Source organism: Elephantulus edwardii, unplaced genomic scaffold (assembly GCF_000299155.1).
Source record: "Elephantulus edwardii isolate Elephantulus edwardi_28Jun2011 unplaced genomic scaffold, EleEdw1.0 scaffold00254, whole genome shotgun sequence".
NCBI classification, from domain to species: domain Eukaryota; kingdom Metazoa; phylum Chordata; class Mammalia; order Macroscelidea; family Macroscelididae; genus Elephantulus; species Elephantulus edwardii.
Genome location: NW_006400004.1, coordinates 3,691,046 through 3,706,143, shown reverse-complemented (window position 1 = coordinate 3,706,143; position 15,098 = coordinate 3,691,046). Strand labels below are relative to the sequence as shown.

Here is a 15,098-nt window from a genome sequence, read left to right as displayed (position 1 = left end):
CCCCGCGACCCCCCCACACACACACACCCCCGCTCCTGAGCCGCCCGGAGGAGATGACGGTGAAGACGCCGACCCCTGGCCGGCTCCTGGCGGCTCCGCTCTGCGGCCCGGAGACAAGAGCACCCCACAGGCCTCCGCCGCCCCGGCTGACTGAGTTTCTTTGTACGACAGCAATCGGAGCGAAGGGGTTGTCCGAGCCAGCCCCGATTTGGAGGCTGCAGGTATCTCTTTCAGCTGCAGCGCTCCAACTTCCTCTAATGGCACGCTCAGGTTGCAGGAAACCACAGCAGCATCTCGGCGGAGCTTCCCACGCTGGCCCTCGCCTGCACAGCCACGCAGCTGGGGCTCCTCCAAGTCTCAGTCTCAGCGAGACAAAGCTGGCTCCGGCAGGAGCAAAATGGCCCGCGAAATTGCCTCAAGATAGTGCCTTTGTTTGAAGAAACATTGGATACACTCGGAATGCGACGTAGGCTTCCAACCCCAGCCGTTTCGGTGGTGCAGTGAATTGCGCTGGCCCTAATAATTCAGCCTGGCAGGGTTTGCGTATATTGCAGAGAAAGATTCTTGAGCGTTCTATCAACACATATGGCATCGAAAGCGTCAACCATAACATTGCAGCTTTTTTGCAGTTACTGGCAGTCCCCGTGGTTACAAACCACTCACAGACTATTTGCCCTTTAATGTTATGTAAATTTACCTTCACTTAGAAACAATCAAACCCCACCCCTGCACAAAACAAATTCTTCTTCGCAATTACCTTTTAAAATCATGCTTTTAAATCATGAAAAACGTCTTCAAACCCTTTCTTGTACTACAGTAAACATGCACCTGGTCTGACTTACCTACAAATTCAAGACAGTTAGGAACAAATCTTGTTTGTAAAATGGGGGGCGGGGCCGGTGGGTTGCTGCCTTACTAAGGAACTCTGGTAGCCCAGAGGTTAAGTGAACCTATCAATTGCTCCACGGGAAGAAAGATCTTCCCAAAAGCCTTGGAAACCTTAGGGGCAGTTCAACTTGATCCTGCGGGGTGCTTTGAGTTAGAATCTACTCCAGAGCGGTTGGGTTTGCAGTTAATGCTTTTTATATGGTAGCAGGCAAGATGGCTTTGTTTTACCAGAAGAAAGAGAACCCAGGCACAACCCCTCCCCTCCTGTACTTAACTGTGTTCAGTGACAATATTTAGTCTCCGGGTTGCTGCAGTCACTGGTTCAGTTCTTCCGTCTGTGTTCCAGAGATAATTATTTATTACCAAGTATGAATAAAGAGTGGAATATCCAACAGATGCTTTCTGGCACCCATCCAAAGGGAGGAGTTCCTAAAGACCATCAAAAAATTCTTTACCAAAATAAGTTGAACGCTGGTGGGGAAAGCAAAAAACAAAACCACATGAGATAACTGAAGATATTTAAAGCACCCTGTTGGAGGTGAAAGCATCTCACACACATGCACACATTGCTGGAATTAAAATGAGAATTAATTCCTTAAGGAGCGCTGGGTGGTGGTGTAAATATTGTGTTGCACTGCTAACCAAAAGGTGAGTGGTTCAAATCCACCAGCCATTCCTCAACATAAAGATGGGCAGCCTTCTTCTGTTCATATTTACAGCCACAGAGATTCAATAAAGTGTTACTGTAAGTTGGAATCAAAGGCACTGGGCTTGGTTTTGGTTTCATTAGTTCCTTAATGTAGAACAAAAGTTGAAGGTTCACAAATAATACCAATACCAAAGATTTCAGGCCTATTTACTACTAGATTGGAAGTAATAGAGTTGTGACTAGAAGTAAAGAAACAGCAATCAGGTTAGATACCAAGTTCAGAATCCAAACTTACTGCTGTAAAGTAGGAACTCATCACCGACCTGCCAGCTGGTTTCTCAGGTTGTAGATCAAGAATAGATTGCCCATCTTTCTCCTGAGGAGCTACTGGTGGTTTCAGATCTGCACAAAGGCACAGGCTTTGTTTACACCACAACTCTCTATGATCCCTTACTCCAAGCTAGGTATCCATTTTATATTAATAAGAATATTAATTAAAAAAGGAATATTAGTCATTGTGTAAAACCTAAACATATTATTCCCACAATTGTTTCATTAGCATGGGGAAGATTGTCTTAACTTTTTCCCCACTCTGGTTTGAGTTTGACTAAAGTGAGTTCTGAACTAGCTCTGAAAGAGGATGAGACTTGGCCTCACATACTTCAGGCATGTTGTTAAGAGGGGCTTGGAAAGTGACATGATGCTTGGAAAGGTGGGCGAAGAAAAGGGAAGAAGACCCTTATTCAGGCGGATTGACATAGTGACTGTTGTAATGGGCTCTAGTGATTAGGGTATGTGAGGATAGGACAGGACAGGGTTCAGATCTATTGTTCATAGGGTCACTATGAGTCGTACTGGACTCAAGGGCACCTAACACCAACAACTACAGTTCAGAACTAAAAGAGCATCCAGAGACCAATTGGATTCTAGAATTCCACTACTGCCTTTAGTCTCAGGTTGGCTGAAAAACTCTTTAAAATGTAGTGCCATAGATACAGCTCACCTGAAATTCTGCCATTATTGTTTTATCCCTTTGAGTAGTTTATTCCACTAGCACAAACCCATAATCCTGGGAAAGGTAATATTTTAAGCCTTATTAGTTATTTAGACCTAATTCATCAGATTATTTCCCAAAAGCAGCTTTTGATGAGAGAGAAATTGAAATAACACATGCTGAGGCCAAGTACCTAGGAGAAGGGAAATATTCCATTCCTTGGAATAATTTATGAAGTGTTACAGACAATGAAATAGCACCATATGGTGGTTAAATAAGTCTTGCCCACTAGTAGTGTAAGGAAAAAACAAAAAAAACCCACAGCCTTTAAGTCAATTCTGACTCATGATGACCCTCCCCCATTGGATTTTTGAGGCTGTAAATCTTAATGGGAGCAGATAGCCTCCTTTTTCTCCAGCAGCATGGCTGATGGGTTTAAACTGCCAAGCCTTTGAGTAGTTGTTTAACACTTAGCCACCAGGACTACTTAAACTACAAGAATAAGCCCCAAGCCATTAGCCTTCAAGACTGGAAGTAACGATACACTAGACAATGTTGTTATCGTTATGGGCCTTTGAGTCATAAACTCCATAGCTGACCTTCCAGTGGGTTTTCAGAGGCCTGGAGGGAGATTGTCTATCTTTCTCCCATGGAGTAGCAGCTGGTGAATTCTAACTGCCTGCGTTTGAGTTAGCGGAGCAACTCCTTACCCATCTATGCCACGAGAGCTCCCGCTTGTAAATAGTTACTTATATTTCCCAAACATTTATTTAATAATACCCTTATAAAGTAAGCTATTAGTTCTGTCCTAACTCTGCCTTCAGATATTGTTTTGAATCAGAACTCCTAGAGAAACATGAAATGACAACTATATGGCCAAGTTATTCAGTAATCAGGTAGAAATTATTTATCTTAGTTATTCATCATTGACTACTTCTAATTCATAAGAACACACATCACAAATACAGTAAAATATCTCATTTGCCTTTTTTTCATAACAAAGCATTATTATTGCACTATGCTTTACAAATTGTTTTCTTCCAAAAGTATCCCACAAAAGACGTTGATGGACTTAATTATAATGAAAAGAACTCAACTCATTGTCATCGTGTTGGGACCCACTCATACCTGACCCTTCACAGGATTTCTGGGAGTGTAAATCTCACAGGAAGAAATTACTTTGCTTTCTCTCACAGAGCAGCTGGTAGATTCAAACACGAGAGAGGTGCCACATTTGAGTTAGGAGCACAACTCCTTCTAGACTAGGCCAGCAGAGCTCACTAAATAAGACTAAACCCAAGCATTCAAATTCATGGCCATTGAGTCAGGATTGACTCATAGTTGGCCACCTTCTGATAGGTTCTCAGAAAGTGTAAATTGAAATGAGAGATTACTCATTTGTTTTCTGTAAGACCTGGGACCAGTAGACTGGAAGCACCAGAATGCTGCCTTTAGCTTAGCTGCCTTTGAGTTAGGATACTAGAGGTACCCTGTAGAGTCCTCCCCCTAAGTAAGCCTTCCAAATTGTGTTCCTGTAACGATTTGCTGAGCTCCAGGACCCATTAGAGAGTAAGCTAATAAGCATTTGCTGATAATGTAGCTTGATCTTCCCTTTGTTATTCTCTAAACGATCCTTTGTGAAAGGCAGGGAAGCTTTTCTTTGGGATTCCGCCTTACAAGGTCTGGGCTCCAGAAAGGAATTCCTGGCCAGCAGAGATAAGTCACGCCTCTGAAGGAGAAACCATAAGACTTTAAACATCCCCGGGAATATACAAAGTTCTCATCAAGGAAAAAAAATTTAAATAACACCCTGGCTTAGAGCGTATGCACTCTTTAAAAAGTTCCCCTCTGTAAATTTCCCAAACCAGCTAAGCAGCTGTGCAGAGCATTTGGGAGATTTAAGTAGCAGAAAGCAAGGAAAAGTTTGCAATGATAATTCATTTCTCTCTTTTGAAAGTTTGATCTCGGTAGAGGGAGCTCAGGTGCACTAGGATATAATCCATCAATCCAAGGGTAGGTAGCCCAAATGCCCCAGCTGCTTGGTGGGAGAAAGATGGGCAATCTCCTCCCATGTGATTTACAGACTGTGAAAAACCAATGGAGGGTCAACTGAAAAACACCAGAGAGTCTGCTCTGACTCAATAGCAATGAATTAAGAGTTAAAGAACCCTGATGTCACAGTGGTTAAAGTGCTTGACTACATATGGAAAGTTCCGTAATTTGTCCCAACCAAGAGGGAGGAGGGAAGTCTTTGCTATTGTGAAAACCTTTTTTTTTTTTTGAAAACTTTTATGAAAATGTTTGTTTTTGCTTGACAGTTTCCCCCCCCTTATCCTACACACAATGACTGTGGCAATGGGGTCATGTGTGTCAGAAATGGTGAGGTTGGCTTAGGAAAGGGCAGGGTTCAGAGTCGTTCATAGGGTCACTGTGAGTTATAGTAGATAACACATAATGACAAGAACAATATATATTGCTTTGCAATTTGCCAAACTTAAATAGCAGATTTTAAGAAAATTAGTTATTTTGTGAATTTTCAAAATGTGGGGAGAAAAATCAGTAATGTCTAATGACTGTGACTTCAGAAATGAGACAGCCTGAAATGGAAACTTGACTACTGAATAGGGCAAATTCCAGATCATCTCTGTAAACACAAACTTGAGCTTTCTCATCTTTGAAGTGGGTTGATAATACTGACAGCTTCACAGACTATTGTGAAGACTAAGCGGCACAATGCTGATATTAGCACAGCACCTGGCACGTTGCAAAGACTCATAAGCTTCAGCTTGTGTTGTGTGCTACTGAGTTGATTCTGACTCCTAGGGATCCTGTATAGGGACAGAATAGAGCTATTCATCCTAGCCCATAATCTTGATAGACGCGGATTGCCAAGTGTTGGGGTTTTGTTTTTTTTTTCTTTTGAGGCTGAACACTCAGTCACAGCTGAGCACTACCAGGGAAACTTAAGCTATTATTAGTTGTGCACTTTTAAATGTGCTGATAATATATTTCATGTTTCTATAATTATTCACTCACTCATTCTTGTAAAGTCAGAATCGACTCATACCTGATCCTCGATTGGGTTTCTGAGACTATAATTTTCATGGGAAGACATTGCCTTTCTCCCTTAAAGTCGCTGGTGGATTTGAACCACCAGAGCAGCTCAGCCTTTGGGTTAGGCAGCACATTGTCCTGTGGAATAGGCCATCAGAGCTCCCTTCCATAATTACTGAGGTACCCACATAATTTATCATTCACACCAGGATGCTTCTGAGCATGAAAGCAAAGGCTTGCAAAGGAAAAACAAACGTAAAACAAGAGTGGGCCAACCAGGGTCAATATACCTTCATAAGTTCTAACCTCTACTGAGCTTTCTCTGATCCTCTCTATCAGCTTTCTTCTGATCCACTTCCTCTCTCAAATTCTCCATAGTATTAATCATATTCTATTTCCACTGCATTAAAATGCACACACTTCTTTCCAAATTACCATATCAATTAAAAAAAGTAAATATTCATGCTTATTATTCTTGTTACCCTACAATGCAGCTTCTAAATAGTATATATCTTTCTTTAGATAGTTAGTATTGCTTTATATCCTAATAATATATGCCAGCACTTAATAACTTATTGTCTACATATTTTGGTTTTTAAAAAAACTAACAAAAATTAAAAAACCAAAGGCAAAAAATTAGCAAAAGAGGACATAATAAAAACCCTTGATTTTAGACATCTCATTAAAATAGAAAGACATGCACATTAAAGATAATTTGAGGTTAGTACAGGAAGCTCAACGAGATGGAGATACACAGTGGCTCTATCAATTCATCACAAACAGCAATGATTGTAAGGATGATGCAAGGATAGGCAGTGTTTTGTCCTGTGGTATATGCCAAATTCATGGTATCTAACAAAAACAAAAACAGGTTAAATGTCCTGCTCTAAAATGTCAATTGAAGTTTCTTAATATATCATTCATAGTTCTGAAATAAAAGTTGTTATGTGCCATCGAGTTGCTTGCTACTCATAGTGACCCTATGAACAATAGCTGTATACCCTGCCTTTATCCTAAGCCAATCTCATTGTCTCTGACACACCTGCTCCTATTACCTTGTCACTGGGTCAGTCCATCTCATCCAGGGTCTTTCTCTCCTGCACTGTCCCTCCACCCTTCCAAGCATGATGTCCTCCTCCAAAGACCAATTCTTTTGGGCAATATGCCCAAAGTATGTGAGACAGAGCTTTAAAATCCTTGCCTCCCAGGAGCAACTTGGTTTCACACTCTCCAAGACAGACCTATTTGGTCTCTTGGTAATTCAATATTCTTCTCCAGCACCACAACTTAGAGGCATCAATTCTTCTTCTGTCATCCTTATTCATTATCTGGCTCTGATACATAGCAAGCAATAGTGAAGACTATGGCCTAGATCAGGCACAGTTTAGTCTCCAGTCTGACATTCTACCTCTTCGGCACTCTGGAGGTCTCTAACAGCAGATTTTCTCAATACACTTCATCTTTTGTTTTCCTGGCTGCTGGCGCCAAGGTGATTGTGGATCCAAACAAGCTGAAATTGTTAACAATCTCAGTCTCTTCTCAATCTATCATGATGCTGCCAACTGGCCCAGTGGTGAGAATCTTTGTTTTCTTTCAATTTATTTTTTAAATGTTTTTTAAAATTTTGTGTTTTTCCTTGTTTTTTACTGTTGAGTCGGATCTGACTAGCACAGGAGCATCTGGTGGATTTGAACCGACTGGCACAGGAGCATCTGGTGGATTTGAACCGACTGGCACAGGATCATCTGGTGGATTTGAACCGACTGGCACAGGAGCATCTGGTGGATTTGAACCATGTGCCTTTGAGATTGCAACACAGATTCTTGTCACTAGGCCACCAGAGCTCCCTCAAGAATCTTTTGTTTTCTCAGTGCTGACCTTCTGTCCATTTTAGAGACTAGCCCTTGACCTTCTGCAGAAAATGCCTCAGGTCCTCTTCAGTCTCCAGAAGCAAAATTGTGTTCTTTGCATAATGCAGGTCAATGACTACAAAATCAACAATATGGATTGACACAGTGGCTGTAACAATGTGTTTAAGTACAGCAGGAATTGTGAGGATAGACCAGGATCAAACTTTCATTCTATTTTAAACAGGGTTGCAGTGAACCCTACCCAATTTGATGGCACTTAACAACCACCACCGTATCATACCCAGAATACTGGTTAAATCTCACCCAAATCTGACTTTAACAATATTTGTTGTTGTTAAGTGCCTTCAAGTCATATACACCTCATAGTGAACCTATGAATGAAAGACCTGAACACTTGTATAACTTTCATAATTTCTCCAAGTTCATAGGGTTTCTGTAGGCCAGTCATTTCTGAAGTGGATGTCACTCCTCTTTCCAATAACAATGTTGTTATTGTTGTTATGGGCCGTCGAGTCACCTGCGACTCATAGCGACCCTATGTACAACAGCCCTAAACTCCGCTCTGTCCTGTGCCAATCGCACTGTCTCTGACACTCCCATCCCAATTATCCCAGTCACTATATTTAGAAAATATATTTATCAATTTCAGGGAGCAGGGTTGTGTCATCTGCATAACGCAGACTGTTGATAGATCTTCCATCAATCCTAATGCCACACTTCTCCTCATAGAGCCCAGCCTCTTGGATAATCTGCTCTGCATACAGGTTGAAAAGGTATGGAGATGGGACACATCCCTGGCGTACACCCGTCCCAATTTTGAACCATACAGTGTTGCCCTGCTCTGTTCTGACGACTGCCTCTTGGTCCAAATATAGGTTTCACATTAGCATGATTAAATGTTCTGGGATTCCCATTCTTCTCAGAGTCAGCTACAGTTTGTTATGATCCATGCAGTCAAATTCCTTTGCATAATCAATGAAACACAGATAGACATTCTTCTGGTATTCCCTGCTTTCAGCTAAGATCCATCTGACATCAGCTACAATATCCCTAGTACCACGACCCCTTCTAAACCCAGCCTGGACTTCTGGCAGTTCTCTGCTGATGTACTGTTCCAGTCATTTTTGGATAATCTTCAGTAGAATCTTGCTTGCATGTGAAATCAATGATATAGTTCTGTAGTTTCCACTCTCAGTTGGGTCACCTTTCTTTGGGATGGGAACAAATATAGACCTCTTCCAGTCAGTTGGCCAAGTAGTTGTTCTCCAGATTTCTTGGCACAACTTGATGAGCACATCCAGGGCAGCATCTGTTAGCTGAAATGGGGCTCAATGTCAAGAAGACAAAAATTCTCACCATTGGACCAATCGGTAGCATCAGGATGGATGGTGAAGAGATTGAGATTGTTCACAGCTTCAGTTTGCTCAGCTCCACGGTCAACACTCTTGGCACCAGCAGCCAGGAAATAAAAAAAAAAAAAAGTATTGAGATGGGAAAGTCTGATGTTAGGGACCTCTCCAGGGTACTGAAGAGCAATGGTGTCCTTCTAGAGACTAAGGTGCATCTGATACAGGCTATGGTCTTTGCAATCACTTGCTATGCATCAGAGAGTTGGACAATGACTATGGAGGATAGAAGGAGAATTGACGCCTTTGAGCTGTGGTGCTGGATAAGAGTATTGAATGTACCATGGACTGCCAAGAAAACAAACAGATTCATCGTAGAGAGGATTAAACCAGGCTGCTCCTTGGAGGCAAGGATTCTGGGGCTTCGTCTGGCATACTTTGGACATGTTATAAGGAGTGACAGGTCTTTGGAGAGGGATATCATGCTGGGTAGAGTAGAAGGACAGTGCAGGAGGGGAAGACCCTCTATGAGGTGGATTGATTCAGTGACTGAGGTAATCGGGTGTGTCAGAGGCAATGAGATTGGCACAGGATAGAGCATGGTTTAGGGCTGTTGTACATAGGGTCGCTATGAGTCGCAAACGACTCGATGGCACATAACAACAACAACATTTATCAATTAGATTTTCTGAATAAAAATCCAGCTTTATGTTTGCATTATATAATTTCCTCATCTTAGAACAAATTTCTTTTCCAGTAAATGGCAAAAAATTTCTTAAAACATTCTGTTCCAAATAATACAATGTTTATAACAGTTTCTTTTCTCCTCAGTTTTCCACCCATTCAACCTGCTTTATTATGGCATCAATGCTTGGCAAGAAACTATGCTGCAATCCTGGAAGTACATGATTGGAAGCCACCAGCCACTCCAGGGGAGAAAGATGGAAAATCTCCTCCTGTGTGATTAACTGCCCTGAAAACCCACCAGAGGATCATCTGTGGGTTGGTTCTGACTTGATGGTACAACAAAAACACAACAATGTTAACAATCAAATCAACTATGTTTTATGTTTCCTTAGTTTTTAATGACTTTTCATTTTCTTGTCCTGTTCATTTCCCTCCAAATTAGGTATTGAATTTCATTTTTTCTAAAAATATCCTCAGAATTTTTGTTCTCTTATATAAAAAGTTATATAGTATTTCTTTCATGTTTCATGCTGTACAATATACCAAGGTATTAAAAGAAATGTCACTTTGTTTCCAAAGGATGTTTATTTACATGTTTTAATGTAGAAATAAATATATAGCTAGTATATTTACCTATAATAAACAGTCAGTAGTTTATATTATCTAATTCTCAGTATTACTTCTGTTTTTCAGTTTTATTATTTTCTTTCATTTATCTGACCACTATGATCTTATCTCATAGATCACTGATATTTCTACTGTGAAATTATTGGTGAGGAAACTATGGCCAATAAATTCTTTCTTAGAAATAGTATTATTTTCAGAAAAGTTCTAGCACTGGCATTAGGATGACTTTGCAAAAACTATTTAATGTTTCTGAAGAGTAGTTCATGATCTATAATTGGAAAAATATATCCTGTCTTCTATGTCTTGTAGGATTATTGTGGCTACCAAATCAGATATGGTAAATGTAAGGAGAAAAAAAAGAAAAGTTCTTCCGTTATCATTAATTAAATTCATTGTCATAAAAAACTATTAGAAGTTGTTTTAAATAGCTATTGACTTTTGGCTCCACATTATGCATAGTGTTGTTGTGTATCATTGAGTCTGAATCAACCCATAGCTGACCATCCCAGCAGATTTTCAGAGACAGTAAATCACACCGGAGAAGACTGTCCATCTTCCTCCCATGGAGTAACTGGTGAATTTCAACCATGTACCTTTGAATTGTCAGTGCAATCTCTTAACAATAAGCCACCAGAGCTCCCCATACATAGTGTACAGTACAAAATAAAGGCAGTATTTGCTCTCTATATGTCTACAGTTGGTAAGTGAGGTGAATAAAAACTCATCACATTTTATATAAAAATTCAAGTCATTAATTCAGATCCCCCAAAGTCAGAACTTTTGACAATTCAGGCACTGGTTATACTTGACACGATGAAAATGTTGCTAGGCTGATTGGAGGTGTTAATTTCTGGGAGAACGTTTGGCCTACTTAAGAAAATAAGCTTTATAATTCTAGAATATGAGAATTTTGAGTCATAGTTGAATTGAAGCAGGAAGGGATCTTAGAAGACATCTGCTGTCCAGTCTAACTACATTGTATAGGTGAGAGAATTTAGGCTTGAAGATGTGTCCACAACCACACTGCTAGTTAGTGGCAACCATAATTAGAACCAAGTTCTTCCTGACCTCAGTACATTTTCCTCTATATACCACATTGCCTCCACATAGCAATTCAAATGTGAAACAGTTCTGAAACCACAAAGGAAAAGGTTGATGGATTAGACTGCTTAAAAATTTAAAACTTCTGCTGGCAAAAGATATCATAAGCAAAATTAAAAGGTACATGACAGCCTGGAAAAGAAATAAACCATATATATTCTAAGAAACAATAGTATATGTTCATATTTTGTAAATAATTATTATAGATCAAAGAGAAATCAACCCAATAGAACTATGCACCAAAGATATAAAACAGTAGTTCACAAAATAGAAATGTAGGCAGCCAATCAACATTTGAAAACAGCTAAAAACCTTAAAAACTCATGGAGACAGTGACTCCATTTAAGAACCAAGATAACTCTTTATCAAGATAAAAATCAAGATAACCATGACTAGCTTAAGGGAAGGCAATTCTGAAAAAGGGCATTATGAGTAATGCACTAACAAGCTGATACAAGACATGCGTTAGGGAATGAAGGGAGGGAAAGGGAGATAAATCTATGAATGAGTGAATGAAAAGACAATTTCTTTGTAAACTTTCATTCAAATCACAATTTAAAAACTATACAGCTAGCTTCTCTTTCCTAGCTGGTGGACAGGGTAGGGAGGAAAAGAGAAATGTTATTTTTGTTTTTGTGTACTGTGGAGTCAGAACAAACCCATATTTGATCCAAAGTAGAGGGGAGAAAGCAAATAAAACTGAAGATAACTCAATATCTAAACAGCATTTGTGGTTGTTGTAATTAGGGTAACAGTTGCCTTTCAGCTTTCTCAGTGAGCAAAAGGAACTCCAATAAGCTATGTTGTTGTTGTGTCCCATTTAGTCTTCTGCAATTCATAGCAACCCTACGTACAACAGCTCTGAAGCCTGCCCTGTCCAGAGCCAGTCTCACTGACTCCAATACACCTATCCCCATTACCCTAGTCACTATATCAATCCATCTTGTCTAGGGTCTTCGCCTCCTGCGCTGTCCCTCTACCCTTCAGAGAATGATGTCCTCCAAGGATTGGTCCCTCTTGACCACATGTCCTTAGCCTCCAAGGAGAAAGTTGGTTTCACTTTCTCCAAGACAGATCTATTTGTATGACCTTCTCAGAAAGAGAAACCAACCAAGTAGTCACCTTGAGGACTAATGTGGGCCTGACCCAAGCCATAGTATTTTCATTTGCCTCATACATAGTGTGAAAGCTGAGCAATGAATAGAGAATACTGAAGAAGAATTGGTGCCTTTGAATTGTGGTATTGATGACAAACAATGAATGTACTGTGGACTGACAGAAGAGTAAGTAAATCTGCTCACTTTATATCTCATGCTTTGGATAAGTTATCAGGAAGACTCCAGTACCTAGAGAAGGACATTGTCCTTGATAAAGTAGAGGTTCAGCAAAAAAGAGGAAGTCTCTCAAAAAGACATACAAGTTCAACAATAATGAGCTCAAACATTGAAACTGTTGTGAGGGTGATGCAGGACTGGGTGATGTTTTGTTTTGTTGTACAAAGGATTGCCATGAGTCAGGACAGACTCAATGACACCTAATAACAAGATGTTGACATAAAAGTGATGTAAATATGGTCTCAGAAGCCAAGCACAGTTCTTCTGGTGCCACCCTCCTTTAATGTTCATAGGGAGACCAAGGACACCAGTTCAAAATAGTCCTTTCTGAGCGAATACTAGTGAGCCTCTACTGGGTATGTTCTTCTAGGCCTCCATGTTTCTGGTATGTGCCAACATTGACCAAATTCCAACCTTTATATGTCTTGGGAACTTTATGGGTTTTTTAAATTTTATTATTTCTTTGTGTGTGTCTACCATCAAATCAGATCTGGTACAGGAGGAGATTATCCCTCCTTCTCCAGCAGAGCATCTGGTGGATTTGAACAGTGTACCTCTGTGGTTGCAGTGCAGCTTCTTGCCACTAGGCCGGCCACCAGAGCTTCCCCTGAAACTTTATATTTTAAAATACTAGATTTCTTATGTAAGGGCTGAATAGTATGAAATGGCAGCAAATTGTTCTAGCATACAAAATGCTTTTTTGTGTAATGGGTTTAACTCACAATTTCCCTTGATCTCCTAGATAAACATTCTGCTGGTATTGGAGAATTTCCTTAAGGAGGCACTTGCAGGAGTAGCTGCAGAAGCAAGGTGAGGGGGCTGGAGCAAGAAAATATTTAAAACATAGGGAGCTCTTCGAGGCCTGGCCTGTAACCCAAACACCACAACTCTGGTGGCCCAAACCCACTAGCAGCTCCATGGAAGAATGATGTGTAATTTACAGCCTTGGAAACCTAAGAGAGGGTCAGCTATGAGTGAAAGACTCCAAAGAAATGAATTTGAGTTTTGTTGGTTTCAGTTTGTGGTGTGGTGGGTTGTTTTTTTGTTGTTGTTATTGTTGTTTTTCGGGTTTTTTAGTGGTTTGTGGTTTTAATGGTCTGGGTGTGCGGGTTTTTTTTTAAATAATTTTTTAATTTTAATTGTGATTTTAATGGAAGTTTACAGAAAAGCTGGAGTTTCATTCATTCATTATTGCACATTTTCCCACCCTCCCCCTTTCTTGCCCCTCCTCCAGTTCACTTTTTCCTCCTAATATTCATTCATTGGGTGGGTGGCGAGGCCGCCGCCGCGGTGGAAGAACTGGTTTCAGGGGTGCGGCAGGCGGCCGACTTCGCGGAGCAGTTCCGTACTTATTCGGAAAGCGAGAAGCAATGGAAAGCCCGGATGGAGTTCATCCTACGTCACCTGCCAGACTACCGCGACCCGCCCGACGGCAGCGGCCGCCTGGACCAGCTCCTGTCTCTCTCCATGGTCTGGGCCAACCACCTCTTCTTGGGCTGCAGGTGCGGACCCCGTCCCCTGCCCTCCGACCCTTCCACGGCTGGGCACCGAGTCGATCGTCTGCTTCAGGCTGAATCCGCCCCCAGCCTCCAACTGCCTCGGCCGGGCCTGAGGAGCCGGGATGAGCCCCCTCTAGCAAGCCCTAGAAAGATAACACTGAGCCTCCGTTTCCTCATTTGGAAAATGCCTTGTGGTGACTACATTACTAAAGGGTGTAAAGCACTTAGCGCAGGGCACAATACATACAAGGCGCTGAAGTTTCCATTGTTATTTTTAGTAGTGCTATTATTAGCCCCAACCACTTGAACAGAGTGTCTCTTCGCTCCTTTAACCTCCATGGTAACCGTGCAGACGCCAAAATCCCCGTTTCACACACGAACATACAGTGGGCAGGAAAGTAAAAGGATAGGGTCATACAGTTTCTGGTAGGCTGTAATGTGTGTCACTTGACTGTTTTCTCCTCTATCCCATCCCTTGAAGAGCAGCCAGTCTTCTCTGTTTACAGCCCCTTGTATGAAAAATAACCGATGCCTTTTTGTCAAGGTCCAAATCCCGCTGCATCCCGGCTGCTAAGAAGGCAGGGACCTGCTTTTAGATAAACCCCACCAGAAGGAGTCTCATGTTGCTACCATTAAGTGCTCAGCTGCTAACCAAAACGTCAGCTGTTCAAACCCACCAGCTCTTCCTTAAGAAAGGAAAATGATGTGGCAGTCTGCGTCTGTAAAGAATAAACCTTGGGAACTCTGGGCAGGTCTGCTCTGTCTCCCAGGATTGCTTTTAAGACAGAATCCATTCCATGGACAATCAATTGATTTTGTGGGAGCCCTGCTTACACAGTGATTATAAGCTCCTATGCCAACCATAAAGCTGATAGTTCAAATCCACCAACTCTTCAAAGGAAAAAAAAATATGTGAAAAATCTCCCCCCAAAATTACATTCTTGGAAAGCAATGGTGCAGTTCTGCAGTGTCCTGTAAGTTTGGTGTAAATTAGAATCAACTGAATGGCAACAACTTTGATTTTTGGTTCTTTCATCCCATCAGTGGG

The 15,098-nt window shown here is 41.2% G+C and overlaps 1 protein-coding gene across 1 annotated transcript in view; it reads left to right on the top strand.

The window, feature by feature from the left end:
- The first annotated feature begins 459 nt into the window (after positions 1-459).
- Positions 460-15,098, top strand: part of LOC102859128 (CDKN2AIP N-terminal-like protein-like) — a 15,403-nt gene continuing 764 nt past the window's right edge. The window contains exons 1-3 of the mRNA XM_006899382.1: positions 460-492; positions 13,294-13,361; positions 13,823-14,053. Of these exons, the coding sequence (XP_006899444.1) occupies positions 460-492; positions 13,294-13,361; positions 13,823-14,053 (332 nt within the window). The remainder of the gene's footprint in view (positions 493-13,293; positions 13,362-13,822; positions 14,054-15,098) is intronic.